The sequence below is a fragment of the Xylocopa sonorina genome, chromosome 4 (assembly GCF_050948175.1).
Source record: "Xylocopa sonorina isolate GNS202 chromosome 4, iyXylSono1_principal, whole genome shotgun sequence".
NCBI classification, from domain to species: domain Eukaryota; kingdom Metazoa; phylum Arthropoda; class Insecta; order Hymenoptera; family Apidae; genus Xylocopa; species Xylocopa sonorina.
In genome coordinates this window covers 11,750,197-11,766,051 of record NC_135196.1, presented here as the reverse complement: position 1 = coordinate 11,766,051, position 15,855 = coordinate 11,750,197, and the positions used below count along the sequence as shown (strand labels likewise).

At 35.9% G+C, this 15,855-nt stretch overlaps 1 protein-coding gene across 1 annotated transcript; it reads right to left on the bottom strand.

Moving 5' to 3' along the window:
- Nucleotides 1-3,377: 3,377 nt before the first annotated feature.
- On the bottom strand, nt 3,378-11,900 carry LOC143422974 (C-Maf-inducing protein). Its single transcript, XM_076893984.1, has 8 exons — nt 10,525-11,900; nt 8,101-8,286; nt 7,337-7,926; nt 6,319-6,408; nt 5,810-6,062; nt 5,437-5,694; nt 4,966-5,266; nt 3,378-4,743 (listed from the first exon to the last, which is right to left on the bottom strand). Exons 1-8 carry the CDS (start codon nt 11,818-11,820, stop codon nt 4,619-4,621), a joined length of 3,099 nt encoding a protein of 1,032 aa, XP_076750099.1. The 5' UTR covers nt 11,821-11,900; the 3' UTR covers nt 3,378-4,618.
- Nucleotides 11,901-15,855: the final 3,955 nt, after the last annotated feature.

Sequence of the window (15,855 nt, the reverse complement as noted above, 5' to 3'; positions counted from 1 at the left end):
ATGTAATGTAATTGTAATATACAACATTTGATAAGAAAAACGTATAAATAGAATGAACATATATTTAATCATTTTATAAAGAAAAAGTATTTATATCTCTCTTCAATTCTCCTAAATAGAATTTTAATTCTTGTGCTGCATAAACGAATAATTATCAATTTCTATAGCATACACATAGTTCAAAAAACGTACATCTAAATTATTGTTTTCGCTTTGCAAATGACGGACAAAATTCATTGAAATATTTAGAAAAATTCATTGCTAAACATTTAAAACGTTCCCACATTTTTATATTTTTTTCGCTAAGTAATGGCTACTTACAATGCAACATTATAGAATGAGGTACACTTCGATATTAAAAAAGCTATATATATATACATGTCTGTATAAGAAAATGTCTACTGTACAGGATGGACTAATATAAGTTTATTTCTTTAACATGTACCTCTACTATTTCATAATTGAATGTTATGAAGAAAGTAAGTTTGATGAAATATGTATGTATTATAGCGTTAGGAAAAAAGTCGTACGTGACAGAAAACATCGAAATATCTACATATGTGTCTCTATATGCTATTGAAATAAAAGATAGGAGCACATCATGTGAGGTACCGAACATATAATAAATAATTAAATGAATAACGCACAAATATGTGTACATAATGTTTAGGCCCATCAGAAATAAAAGAAGACAACTTGCGATTCATTTCTATGAAAAACTTCGTTATAACTTTCTTCACTTTCTGTTTATCTATAAAAAATGTTATATGTATAATACTTTGCCTTAATTAGCGTAAGGAAAGAAAATCCTTGGTTCTAAATTATCATATTTTACTCACAGACTTTTTCTACATTTAATGTATGAGTTTAATATTCTTCTAGTACTCTACATAAAATTTTATCATAGAAACAATAAAAAAATCTAGAGATTCTAATTAAAGATAGAACATAATTTATAAATTATCAATTGAAGTATATTTGGTATGTACATTAAAAAACATGCAGATATGAATGTTTCGAAGCTACAGTAATTTCTTTTTGAGGTAATTTATAGTAAATTGAAATAAAGGAAATGATACTTATGCCTGAGGTGCGTTAATCAGTAAAAGAGGCCGAATAAATGTTATGTAACTATCATAACGTAACATGTATATATACAAGGTACTCAGGATATTCGTATTTACAAATAAATAGTTATTATATAGAAGATGGTGCAAAAAAATGAATTCAGGACTTGTATGCTAAGCACTAGACTCATTAGACTTTTGTAAACGTGAGCCGAAAATTCAAACGTTTTTGGTTTACAAATCATTTTATACACCAGATATGTATTATTAGGTGTATATAACCAGTTGTTAATGCGATACTAAAAAAAATAATTACTTATCTTTTTAATCATATTATTTACAAAATATGTATTATATACTTAATTTTCTTTAGGGAATAAATTATTGTACATCCCAAGCTAACTAAACCAGTCCGTAATATACAGGATGGGCAGTATGGGCACATTGGACCGTAATTCGTGATACAAATTAGACTAGGAGGAAGTTCCGACGAGCCATCCTCATTCTCGTCACCAATTTTCAGCATATAAGTCCTAAACTCCTTTTTCTTCAATACCATATAGTACGAAGATCTTAATTAAAATAACTTAGCAATGTTACGCTACCAAAAAGCCCTTAATTCTATCATTTTTGAAAGACAAAATAAGTTATATTAATTGTAAGTATCTCTGGTCGATTATTTTTTGTTAGATGTATATTTATTTTGAGGACACAGAAGAAGAAGAAGAAGAAGAAGATGAGGTGGAGCATGAAGGACAAGCGAATGTATACTTAATTCATCATAGGCGAGAAGTTAATCGACGATAATTTGTCTGTGAGTATTAGGATAAAGTTCGTTTTACAGGACTCATATGTACGAGGTGTTTCGAAAACAGCTAGTCCAATTTTATGTACGTGAAGAATGAAAAAAAAAGTAACATAAATGCGAATTTAAAACTGTTTTCTCTTCAAAATGTATGATTTTTTAATGATTAAATCACGATTTATTAGCTACTAATTTTTAGTAGCTAATTTTCGAAACACCATAAGAGTTAAAGTTTTAAAGGAAAAACTCGATTCTAACGAATACAACGGACAGTTCTGTTTGTCCCAATTCGCACACGTTATGGCAGTGGTCGCTCAGAGCTTGATCGTTAAGGCAGTTGAGCGCTATTTAAAGAAAACAAAAAGAATAGCAAGAATCATCTGCAAAGAATCTTCTTCGAGAACACACCCCTCGTTCGGTAAGAAGTTCGTCCATATTTATCTCCTAACATACGAATTAAGTATAGATAAAATAAATCTGATATTAATTCACACCGTAACATTCATTTCCTTTTGTAAATACGAAGGAAAGTCAACGCTTAAAGGAACTTCTCAATTTCTAATCGAGCAACTAAAAATACTACTGTTGGAAACCACATAATATTACAGAGGCAAAATGTGGCTCCAGAATGTCACAATGTACTTCACCGTTTTTTCAGTATCTTCCATTTCTATTCTATTCATAGTTTAATAAACAGTAATAGCGATATACATCTGTGAGGAATCAGGAACGTTCTTTGTAAGGTGGGATTGCTTGGTATGTCAGGAAACGAGGAGTATTAAAGATTCCAATAGAAGTTTTGCCTCTGTAAAAGAGTAATTAGTATGCAGATTAAAAACTCTCTTGTAATAATGAATTCGAAAACTTAAAAGTAGAATGAATTACATACATTTCAAATCGCATGAATAGCATTAAAGGGTCTGTTCCTTTAAATGTCCCTTTACCTTTTGACTTTCCGTCGAATGTATATGTAACGTATACTTCTTTTTACGGTGGATATTCTTCCTTGACTTTACTTGTACGTACAAGTGCATAGTAATCGAGTAATGAACACCTTGACCTTCAATAGGAAGTCCATACGAGTAATTCACATGCATATCGGCAAAGTCAATGCCGTTGAATTATATTTGGTAGAAATTGTTAATGTAGACGGTATTTCTCTCGAGAATAGGGTTACAAACTTTTAAGTAACAAAATGTTAACTGATAACAAATGTTTTTGTTTGATATGAATGATAGTACTTAACTTATTTTACATAAAAAATTATTTTACTACTTAAATAATACCAAATAATTCTATGCGGATTCCGTGCAGTTTCTTGTCTAAGCTATGAAATGTCAATTAGAAATGTTTTGCTTATTTAGACGCTGATCATATATATACGCTCAAAGTTCGTAACCCTTTTCAACATCCTGTATATATATCTTCATCGAGAATGAATTTTCATTAATAGTATACACATAGTTCAAACTTTTTCCTTACAGATTCAATCATTAGATTTAAGGTAGCATTCAGAATTGAACGTCTTAACAACGAGCTTTAAAGTGTACATTAAAAGAACAAGTTACAACGAACATGTTCTTAGATATTTTATTCAATGGTCGAACTTAAACCGAATTTAAATGGAAATACACTCAGGAATCTATTTCACTTAAATCTATTCAGTGTCCCTTTGATATCCGCACAATCAAAATCGAATCTCAATTAAATGCATATTTCTGTTCCCTTTATAAAACTACATTTACCTAACTATATATGGATCACATTCGAAGAAACGTCTTCAAGGTATATAACGTATCTAATAAAAATTATTTACAGAAGGAACAACAAAATAAAAATCTTACAAACATCAAAAGGAAACGTTTCATTAAGGTTCACTTTAACATCGTATCATAAATTGAAATTCGATAAGTGTGCAATAAATTAATAACTGAACACTTGATCAATTACTATTACATTAATAAATTATATTTGCGTTGGAATTAAAAATGTTAACGTTCAAATTAAACGATTTGAACATGTAGGATCCGTGAAAAAGGCAAGGCACTTGGAGACTTGCGCTTGGTCGAGTACTATTCTGACTCGAATTCCAAAAAGCAAGTCTCTGCGCCATCAGAACGATCTCTCGATGTCCTCTTACTCATTCCCACATAGATCAACTATTTATAGAGTCGCTATGAATCTCCACTCTTCAGCTATTCTAACTTGAACGTGTTTCCCCGAACGTCTTGTCTTTTATTTCCTTCTTTCTCATTGATTTCCCTAGTTTTTCGTTCCTTTAATCGAAAAAATATTTCTTCGGCAACTTACAATTTACTTCTTGGAAGTTTTTTCGTGCGTTTTCTCTGACAAAAATCATGCAAAACTTTCAGGCTTTTATTGTGGTCCTAGTCACGTGCTTTCCTTTTAATCGATCTCAACAACGATTATGTATGCAAAAGAAAAACGTCCTCCTAGGACTTAGATTCATCAGCCCAACCTCTTGGCTACGTCTCTAAAACAAACTTACAGCCTCGTAACGTATATTACCGTTTTTTACGACTAAGTAACTTTCTTCGTTTCATTGACGAAATAGCATAGACACATGACTCTTCAAAGTACTTCGTTGCCTCGCAAAATCCACTACTGTACTTCTGAATTTGCTCTCCGTTCGTCTGATTCTCATCTAACTTGCAGTTCGTCCTTTCTCTTTGATGCTGGAGTTATTGTTGGAATTATCCGACTGGATGTAGGATGAAAGCCCTGGCTACCAGGCGTCTGTATATCTTACGTCGAACTCTTGCAGAGCTGGTAAACATTTCTTCAGTGACTCAAATGTTTGAACGGACAGTTTCGTACTGTTTAGGTTTAACTTCCTTAAACTCGTTAATGCTGTAAGTCGAAATGTTAAATGAATTTCGGGAAAAAGACTCTCACCTTAACTTTTAACGCAGGATAAGAAATCATTCGCTGTAACTATTTAGATTATCCAAAAATGAATTGAGATTTTTAGTATTTAAGTCTATCATTTAGTTTATAGCAAGTAATGTAAAATATAAACCGATGTTTACTATATAGGAAACATGTGAACCCATCTTAATATCCTATACTTACAGGCCAAAGTAGAGATCCCTTTATCAGAAACAGGGGTTTCACAAAGATTCAAAACCTGCAGCTTCTGCAGGTGTTCGCTGATCATTTGCAGGCCAGCGTCTCCGAACTGCGTGGCCCACAAGTTCAAGTACCTCAAAGCTGGCAATTTGATTAATTGCTCAGCACAGGCAGAGGTTACAGAGGTGAAGGCCAGACTAAGATACTCTAGACTACCAAGAGCCCTTCCGCTCAGAAGACGGGCGACATCCGCGTCCGTCGCACGGGCTGGCAGCGTCAATCTTCTAGGACCTCCTTTACGTAGCTATTCCAAACAAATGCAAGGGATAGTTATAAATACTATTAGACTTGTGTATCATTTATATATTGGATCGTTTTAATATAATGTAAGGTCATCGTTCAAAGGAAAACGTACTCTCAGGGATCAGTTCATTTTAATATCATTTGTAATGATACTTATTGTGAGTTACTCACCAGCTGTTGCAAATTCCTTTGTCTCTGGCACAGAGCAGAGTAGCGTTCTTTGCCCGTCGGGGTCGATTCTAACGCACTGACTATTTGCAGTTTAGCGTCCTTACTCGGCAGTAAATGCCATTCTAACATCAGGCACAAAGCTTCTTGAGCAGCCTCGCAGCCTCTCACCGCTAAAAGTATGCAATCGTCGCGCACCTGCTTCATCAGCCAGCTGATAAACTTTTTCCTCCGACAACAGCAGGCTAGCAAGGTTGTTAACTGATGGAAAAACAATTGAGATTATTAATTCACACTTTGCATGGTTGATCAAATGTTCAGGACCGTTTCCGAAGGACAAAATAAAACTAAAATTAAAATATTAAAAATTACCTACCATCTCGCCAAATAATTCTCCCTGATCAGGACAATCAGGACTGGACGGTGCAGCAATATGAATCCATCCGGGCCTGGGCTCTCTGATCGGAAGCAGAACACGATGAACGACACATCTCTTGTCCTTTGCTAAACGACTTATCACGCACATTAATATCGACTGTTGGACCTCTTTCATACCAAAAGCTTCCTCCGGAAACGGCACCGGTTGCAACAAAGCACCCAGTTCTGGCCTCCAGTCGGCATATTCCGAGCTGAAAAAATGTTGTCAACACTGTTCAACAGTTAACATGTGATCTTCATCTAAATAGTCGTCGATTTTATGTTAATATGATATCAACTGATATTAACAACAATTAGATATTACGCTATTACATTTGTTACGAAGAATAAAGGTGTCAACTATCTTTGAAAGAAGTAAAGAAAGAAGGTGACGAAAAAAAGAAACAAACTGAAAGAAAATATTGCCGTTGCTTATAATAACGGAAGCACTAATTGTAAGATACTTACGCGATACTCAGCACCAACAAATAACAGTCCAACGCTGGTAAAGTCGCTGATTTATCGTTTTCCGGCAAAGATCGATTAGCTACTTCGAACCTGTAAATTAATGAAATATAAATTGAATCTGCTGCAGTCCACAAATTACTTCCATTAATTTATCTTCCATTTATGTCCGCATAAATGTTATCTATTATAATTCATTTGTTTTTGTAGCAGTTTTTATACCGTCATAAATTGAACATAAAAAAACAAGCTGACGTAAATATATTATTCACAGGCTAGCGCAAAGGTAAGAGTAACGTCAATCATGTTGAAAACAAAAAATGTATTTTTCCTTCCATTCATAATACATTTTTTTATTTTTTCTGTTCAAACCTCATAAAAATAGATAACTTACGTCAATGGAATATATTAAAGCTAAAAATACCGAAATTTCCTTATATTTAGTAATTCTTGTAATTACATATTATTGTTTCATTATACACGGACAGACACAATTATTCGAATGAATTATCAAGTTAATTTTAAGCAACAACGTCCAAGAGGAAATCAAATTAAGATGATATTAAAGGACTCCAACGTCAAACTGTGCCCGATTTTCTGTAAAATTGTTCCCAAGCAGTTAGTTAAAGTCATACTCTTCGTTAATGAGTTTAGTTTCTACACTTTTAAGCAAAGTACTTTAGAACGTTCCTGCTTTTGATATGCTTTAATGAAGCGTGGATAAAATACAGGGTGAGTCACGCAATTTGCTACAATGCACTCGCCAAGTGCCATTAGTCTTTCTATCTTTTTTTAGATAAACGAGAAATCCCCAAGTGAGAGCGTATATGCACTTATTAATGAAAGTTTATAGAGTTCGCTAGGCTGATAAACGAATATCCTATATTAAAAGCGAATGGCTTATATTTTACGAGACACATTGACAACGAAAGTCGATTTCCTATAGTTTGAAGTATGGAACGTTCGTGTTTATAAGACGTTTACTTCGTAACTAAGCAATCGCCTAATGATCAAGACTCACCTATGAAAGATCGCAGCAACACAGACGGACACTAAATTAGGTAGTATTCTCGGATGAGGACAATCGCTTCCTGGTCCATGAACCGAGGCAATGTAATCCCTGATTGCCTGGTCGCCATCCGTCGCATATAGAGCAGCTATATACACTTGCAATAGTTTCCTCATGTCCAGAGATTTGCCGAAATCCACGGTGTGTTTCAAACACCTCGTAATCGCTGGACTTAAGGCTGTAACTAAGGACGACTGTGGATGCTGCTGAGTCAACTTTACGAGAACTTTCGCCAAACAAACCGGAAGCGCGACTTTGTCTAAAAGCGGAGACACCACGGAAAGTACAGACTCTGCCCAGTGTTTTCGATCATTCTGATAACGTGATATTTCCTCGATCGATTTCTCCGAATTTTTCTCGGATGGGCCTTCGACAGTCGAGTCCTCTAAATGCTTAGCAACAGCTTCTAACGGTGCTACGGATACTCTTTCATCTTGGAGAGACGTCCAAAGCGCGAAGTCTACCATTGACTTCAGCTCTTTGATGATCACTTCCTCTCGAGTATTTAGAGACAGCAGGTGCTGATATTTGAATATGCTCCTCTGAAAATTAGAAATATACTCCTTTTAATCTTCGAGAGATTATCTGACGAGTGTTAAATTCAGCCTTGGTCAGCTTTGTGGCTCATGGTACGATTTTGTATCGCTCTTTCAGATTAAAAGTGGAAAAGTAAACCATTGCGGAGCCGAAAACAAAAGAACTTGGATGAAAATCACCTTCCATAGTATCGAATGATACCATTGGTCCCTCGTGTAAGCATTATTTGCTTGAAGAAGAAGAGAGCTGTTCGGTAGAACAATACTGAGGCAGTTCTTATACGTAGGATCCCATCTAGCAACGGCGTACTTTCGTATATCCGACATATTGCTGTAAGGTATTGGTTGTCGAAAAAATCCCGTTCTCTGAAACAAGATATTTCTGTATAAGAATTTTACTGACACGACAAATTAATCGGAAGATCGGACGAATGGAAAATAACAGAAACAGAAAAGTTTACGATATAATATACTTATATTACTGACAATGACGGTGACTACTTTTCTATTATGCTGACAGAAAAGTTGGAAGTGAAGTTCGAGTAGAAGAACGAGGCACGTAACATGATACTAAACATTCTATTATCGACAAAGACTGACACACCGAAAGAAGAAATAGTCAGCTGACCGCTGATCGTATAAACCAGAAGAGCTAACATCCCAATTTGCCTACACGAAACGCAGAGATGTGTATGCGCGTGAAATTGCGAAAGCTGCAACGCGTGCAGCTCTCGCGATGCATCCACGCGCACGCGAGGCACACACACGCTACCCACACGCGCATACATAGCCACATATACGAGAAACAGACAAAAGGAAGGTACACGTGCGTACGCGTGTGCGTATGCTTCACTTACGTCAAAGCCGACCCTGAATGCGCCTCGCGACCGTTTCAGATTACGCTTGCATCGTGCAAAAGGCCGGTCGATTCATTTTTTTATCCTCTTTTTTTCGTGAACACCCGGTACACAGCGGAGACGAGTTACAATCTGGTTTATACGGACGTTTCGTTTCTCGATAATTGATCGGTATTTACGTTAAAGTTCAACGAATCTGAATAATCTAACGATATAACGAAGCAATCGTCTTAAGCAGCCTGTGCCGACAACAGTTGTTCTCTCTGTTTAGAGAAATTAAAAACATCTTTAAGATTACAGTAATAATATAGTATTTTAGAGTCTATATTATAATGCTTCTAAAAAATTGTTTAATTTCTATTAATATTAATTCTGTGTTCACATTGTTTAACAATCTTGAGCGGAACGTTTGTGTTTGAAATCTGACGAAACGTAGATAGCTTAAACTAACATGAAATGACTATATAATTTATCGCAATTAGAATCTTTTGCGTCATGTCTAATTATAAGTATAACTTGTTATCAGTATCGAATTACTTTCGACAGTGTTGCACAGTATTGTTAATAGCTACATCCAGAAAAGATTATACTTTTATCATTATAACGGTTTTTCCAGTCGTTACTGCTGAAAAACAATATTAACAATTCACATATTAATCACATTGTCCGGTATGAACAACAAATTAAGTAACGACTAAGTATTCTAATTATACAACCTCTTTCTAAAGTACTTCTTGCGTTTATCGTACAGACTTATGATGATGAAAAGACCACGACTAAGATGATAAAATATATGAAACTTGATATTGGCCCTAAAACAAATAACCAGTAGTCTTAAAAAGAACGTTTAAAGTTCTAAGCTATTTAATTTGGACTGATTTTAAACAATAGGTGTAAAAATAAAAAAAGAACTTTGAAATGACGTGGTGAACAGCGTGCCCAAGAGAATGAGAGTACTTTCGACATTTACTCAATACTATCCCTTAATACCACAATCATTCAACATCGTAAAACTCATTCTTCGTATTCATGGTGCATCCCACGTGTCCGCGACATACAAGCCTAATAAACCAGCATGTTATATAGTTAAAAATAAGTAAAAAGTTTCACTTAAAATCAATTTCATATCTTTACAAATATAAATATCATTCACCTGTTATTGTCCTGTGATATGATATAATTAAATCTGTCTTACTCTTTTTTACGTGTGACTGTACGCACGAGTCTCTCTTATTACATCTTAATCAATCACTTATGATTCTATGTTTATACGTCGCTTTCCTCTTATTTTTAGCTATAAAACACGCAGGCAAAGTTCTTATGAAAATCTGTGAAACGTCTTGCGCACAGGATGATCTAAACAGGATGAACCTATCGCTCATTAAAACGAGAAATAAAAGTGTTTTAACGATATACATCTGAGGAAGATTCAAGTGTATAAGTGTGTTACATAAACATGTATAATTACATAAAGGTAGTTAGCTATAATTTTAATCTTTCGATTCTCTTTCAAATGCACATATTCTGATCAGTAAATTAAAAGATGCGTTTCATTGGTTAACTGAAGTTAACACGTTAACGTCGATTATATATAAAATATGAAATATTGTGAGTTATCGAAAGTTGAAGATATTTATGATACAGTTGAACCTAAACTAGAAATATTTCAAAATATCACAAAATATTTTCAGTTTAATAAATCACTTAGCGGTTTAGCAGGCATCCAGTTTTTTCCAAAAAAACTTACCGTTTTAGATGAAATACAGGTGTCGTTCAAATAAAGATGATGCGTCTCCCATCTCCTTAGATATTTACTCGACAAAATCTTCTTCACGAGGTTCGTATAATTCAAAAAGCACACCTGAATGTCACCCTCCTCTATTGGCTTAAACCTAGGTCCAACAGGCCCTGGACTAGGACTAGAACCAGATGACCCACTAGTTGGCGAACAGCCAGCACTCTGTCTCTCCAAATTAGGACAAGATCTAGCAGCAGGCAAGCAAAATGTGCTTCCCAGCCCCTCTGGTTTCAAGGTGTCTATCCTAGAGCTCTTTTCCACGTTAAAAGAGTTGCAACCATCAGTCGAAGTGGATTCAGCACTGGATCTATGATTACTATCGGAGGATAATTGTGGTGAACTAGTGCTGGTCATTTCCTGGCGCATAGCCCCACCGTTAACGCAAAGGAAATTATAATATGGTACTGTAGATGAAGATAAACCTCCGTTGGATGGACCAGCAGGACTCAACGGCAAAGATGATCCTTCCTCTGTCTCTGTTTCCGTTTCCTGATTAGACGCATTCTCTTTCTCCGATTCGCTAAATACATTTTGCAACAGGGAAATATCGTTTTCCGAAGCTGCGGTCACTCTGCAGTTCCTCAAAACATCCTCATCCTCATCCACAGAATCGATCAACACCGACGGCGACGAATTCATCAACAGCGTCGGCGTGTCTCCCGTTTCGTACTCCTTTACTTCTTCTCCACATTCCCTGAGCGATGCAGGCGATTCCGTTTCAATCGAATCATCAATTGCATCCACCAAATAGTTCTCTTTGTTATCCGTCGAGTTGGAGGATTCGTTGGAACGTAGACGGAGAAGCAATTTCTTACATCGTCTGTTTCTATACGTTTGCTTTTCTGGAGAGGAGGAAGGAGTCACGTGGTGACTCTGTTCGTTGTCCCCTGCAAGTTTGTTATGGTCTTGTTGCTCTTCTATTCCGTTCTCCACGATACCAACAGAAGCTGGCGCGGTCAGAGATTCCGGTCCAGGTGATAAGGTCTCTGGATCTAAATAATCTGCTTTAATATCCGGAAGCGTGCTGTCCGTACTGCTAGCATCAGAGACCAAAGGTTCCTGGTCAATATATCCAATGGAGGAACCGGAACCTTCGCTGGTCACTTCCGAATCTTGTCCATCGCACTTGGAGGACTTGTTTGCAGGAAGAATCATGTTCATGGAGGAGGTCTTCGTTTTACTGGAAGACAAAGAGGATACGAGTACGCGTGATGCGCGTGTGAACGGCGTTTGAAAACAAAACATGTCGAATTTGCGATTTCTCGCAATTCGCGCAAATGGTTTATTACTTATTATTTAACTGCACTTTTTCCTACTTGGTGTTTAATTAAAAGTTATGCTTGATATCTATCACTATATTGTTTTTCAGTGACCCAATTTGTTCCGCGCCGTTTCCAGATTTGACGTAGAACGATCGACACTGGGCGACTGAAGATCGGGGGTGAGAAAAACGACGTTTCCAAGCGACGTCAGAGACCGAGGAAGAACCGTCGTCCGTTTTCGATGTCCCAATTTCCCTCGACCCTCTCCTAGAATCCCTCGATGCGCGTCAATTAAGCTTCCGTGGATCTCGACCGACCTAGAAACGGTCGTTCACCGCCTCCCCATTCAGACAAAGCGATTCAATGAGCACGATGACAGAGGAGTACAGCAACGTAAGATCAACGAATTCTCCCGCATTAGGACATGCTGTTTTTCCGTTCACTCATCGGGCGGCCTTTAGAAATGGTTGAATTTCATCGTAACGAACGTTTTGTTCACAAGTTGCAAATGACCACGACACATTTTGCCACTGAAACAAAACCCGCACCACTCTTATCGTTTCTCTTGCTCCTTCCGTCGTCACTCGCCTAATCGAACCGCAAAACTTGCATGGAAGCACTCGCGGGGTGACCAGCAGGTATCTTCCGCTGTAAAAAAAGATAAAGAAAAATAGTTCAGGTGGCAAAAAAGCGATTGTTCGTGTGATACGAGCGCCAGTTTGTCACTCGGTCCTCTATGCCTGCGTATACGTGTCTATATCCGTGTGCATTTGTGTTTGTGTACTTTTACGGTGAACCGACACGAAACACAAAACGAGTTCGTCGACGAATTCTTCTTCTTCCTCTTCTTCTCGTGGAGACGACCGACAACGAGTCGATGAACGACGCATGAAAAGAGCGAAAGAGAGAGAGAAACAAAGGGGGAAGAGAGGAGAGAGCGAGAGAAAGAGGGAGGCGTGTTTCCGACGTGATGCTTAAATGTCTGACACGATTGTGAACAAGCACAGGTGGGGACGCGCTGGGATTAAGAAAAGGAGAGAGGGCGTCGCGGCGCTCGGCGTCTCGCGGCCGATCAATGACTAGTCGCGAGTTTGCCTCGAATTATCGCGTTCCCGCTATGCGCGTTCTCTTTCCCTCTTTCTCTCTCCACCTTCCTTCCTCTCGCTCTCTCTATCCCTCTTCATCTCTCTTTAAACTTCAATTGTCTATATTTGTTCCGTTACTGTCGATCGACTACTTACTTAAACATTTTTTCTGATTCATTTCTGGGGCTGTAGACAACTAATTGTAGTAGGTAAATTTAGCTGGTGTCTGAGGTAAATATATCGACACTGCTTAAAATTATTCAAAGCTTTTTCCGAAAATAATCTCCGGCGAATGTTCCTAGTTCTTCCCCCTTTTCCCTCGTCCGTTTGCCGAATTTCTATTTTTACTCGATTTGTAGGGAATGATGTTGACATGTGATGTAAATAAAATGTATATATTGCTTGCGGATCATGGTAGATTGATTTTTGTTTTCAGGAAGCATTCGGTTGTAAAGGGAACACCTGAGCGGAGCATTGTTGAGCAAAAAGGAATCTATTTCCTAAAAGCATAGAAAGTCTCGAATATTATGCATAAAATGTTTATGTTTCACCAATAAATTTCTTATAAGTAACGATAACATGAGATACATATTCCTTTATAAAAGGACGATAAGTATATTCCACGATACCTACTTCCTATTAATGAAGTAACTGAAATATTTCATTTCGATTGAATTTAAAAACTGTCAATTTTCATTTCTTCTCTATTACCTAGTGCAAGAATTGACCGTGATTTCATAATTGACATTTCTAATAAATGACGTAGTACTTGGCAAAAGAAAGAATTCAAAATTGCCGCCAAATTCTGTCCAGTTTCAAGCATGCTCCAAAAATATGCATTCGTAATCTGGAAAACGGATTAAGATGAAAAAATTGTACCATTCTTTTAAACCTTTTCTAATAACATCATTATTTTAAAACATACATAAACTATTATAATAAAACAACATTTATGTGTTGATATTATCAGTGACATAGAATTATTTATATCCAAGAAAATTAATTTTTGCACCTTCTAACAACAATAATTAATTGTCAAATCAATTATAATAAACATAGATTAATAGGTGTCGTATATACATTTTATAGTCTGGTGAAACGTATACATGTACATACATACACATGATCAATCATCAGATCGCAATTTTATACCTAAATCCGTCATAAATCCTCATTGTTACTCAGCAAAATTTAGTTCCCGGTGCCAATAACGATTTGAAAGATGATTTCGTTGATTTTAGCGAACTTTATCCCATTACATAATCCGATACATCGTTCTCGATAACATATATGTGAGATTTTCACTTGAACTTGGACAATCAATAACAGTTACTCTCCGTATCACGCTTCTCATGTTTCCAAAATTGATTGTATTCCACTTCCACAAGAGATGCCAGTTGATTAATCGAAGTTAGTATACGAAAATAGAAAAAAGAAAGTCAAAAAAGCTGAAACACAGAAATCGCTATTTTTAGTTTATCGAGCCGGAACGACTGTTCACCTCTGATGACGACATCACTGGGAAAGTCATATTTTATGATGCAAAGAATGAAATTTACGACATGAGAATTTCGTTGAAAAGCATTAAATGACTATTCCACATAACTGGCGATTAAACGTAACTTGACGTTCCAGTAGACTTTTAAAATGAAATGAAAGTTACATAAGAATGTTGGATGAATGTCTTCAATTTTCTGTTTCTTTTTTTGTGAGCGATACAGGAGAATCATGTTATTCTATTTCAAAATATTTAAGAATCCTTTTTTCGTTACTTGCAGCAAATCTTTTCTATTATTTTCTGCTTTTAAATTTGGCTAAATTAATCAAAATTGTCTAATATACTCGCCAGTCGTTCACGAATGCAATTATTATGATCATCCCTGCATATTCTTGCACGAATCTTAAGATATAGGTATAAAGTTGGCGCTGGGTGAGTGGTACTGACTGATACTTCGATGTTTGCGCGTATTCCGCGTAATCAGATAATAGCTACATAATTGTGTATTTGACAATCTGGAGAACCTGTAAACATACTACTATTTAAACTAGTCACACTACTTCAATGATTGGTGTAAATATAATGTAAAAAACAAAGGAATTACCGAATTGTATTGCACAAGTACATTTATCCGAAATTTTTTATCAGTGTATATCTACGCTACAACAAAGAGGAAAAAGAAATAATGCAATTTATTGTTGCGACACTGAAAATTATACTTGAATAAATAATATACGTGTGATGTGTAAAAATAATATTACTGAATTCCATTGTACAATGCCGCTTAACAAAGAAGTTAAATATTTATTTAGTGAACTCAGTTTGCGTCAACATAAACGACAAACATCGTTTGCCGTGCCTATCCTGCCGTGTTTCACGTTAAATTACTAGAATAATTCCGTACGATCGTTTGATTTCACTCATTTCCTATTTTTCTTCGGTTTTACGTATTGACATGACATTTTTGTATAATTATCTAACGACAGAACACGGTGGCAGAGTCTGAAAATTAAAAACCGTATGAGTATCTGGATAGATAAGTCGAGAATCCTTATGTAACTACATACAAATTCTGCATAATTCCTGCAACTTCAAATATTTGAAGAAAACAAAGTTCTTGAACATTTTATGAATATCAATTCACTTAGCTGTAGAATTCCCAAAGAATTACTATTTCTCGCACATTTCTTTACGATTTGTTTACATAAATGGACTAAAAATGCGACTTCATAAAAATCTGTGTACTGAAAGATCGAACTTATGATCGGCTAATGAGGTTAGTCGACTACTTCCCTCTAATAAGCGACTATAATAGAAGGATGATTTAACTCGCTACTTAAATATAATATTATAATAAAATATAAATAATAAAACCATTTACTCTATAGTACGTCATTTAAAGGGATGTACACAGTCAACTAACCTAATTAGTCAA

Excerpts from the sequence above, each read along its gene's own strand:
- LOC143422974 (XM_076893984.1), bottom strand. The coding sequence starts at position 11,820 with ATGTTTTGTTTTCAAACGCCGTTCACACGCGCATCACGCGTACTCGTA. Across the intron at positions 8,287-10,524 it reads CCTGTATTTCATCTAAAACG|AGAACGGGATTTTTTCGACA; the intron begins GTAAGTTTTTTT and ends ATCTTGTTTCAG. Across the intron at positions 7,927-8,100 it reads ATCATTCGATACTATGGAAG|AGGAGCATATTCAAATATCA; the intron begins GTGATTTTCATC and ends TCTAATTTTCAG.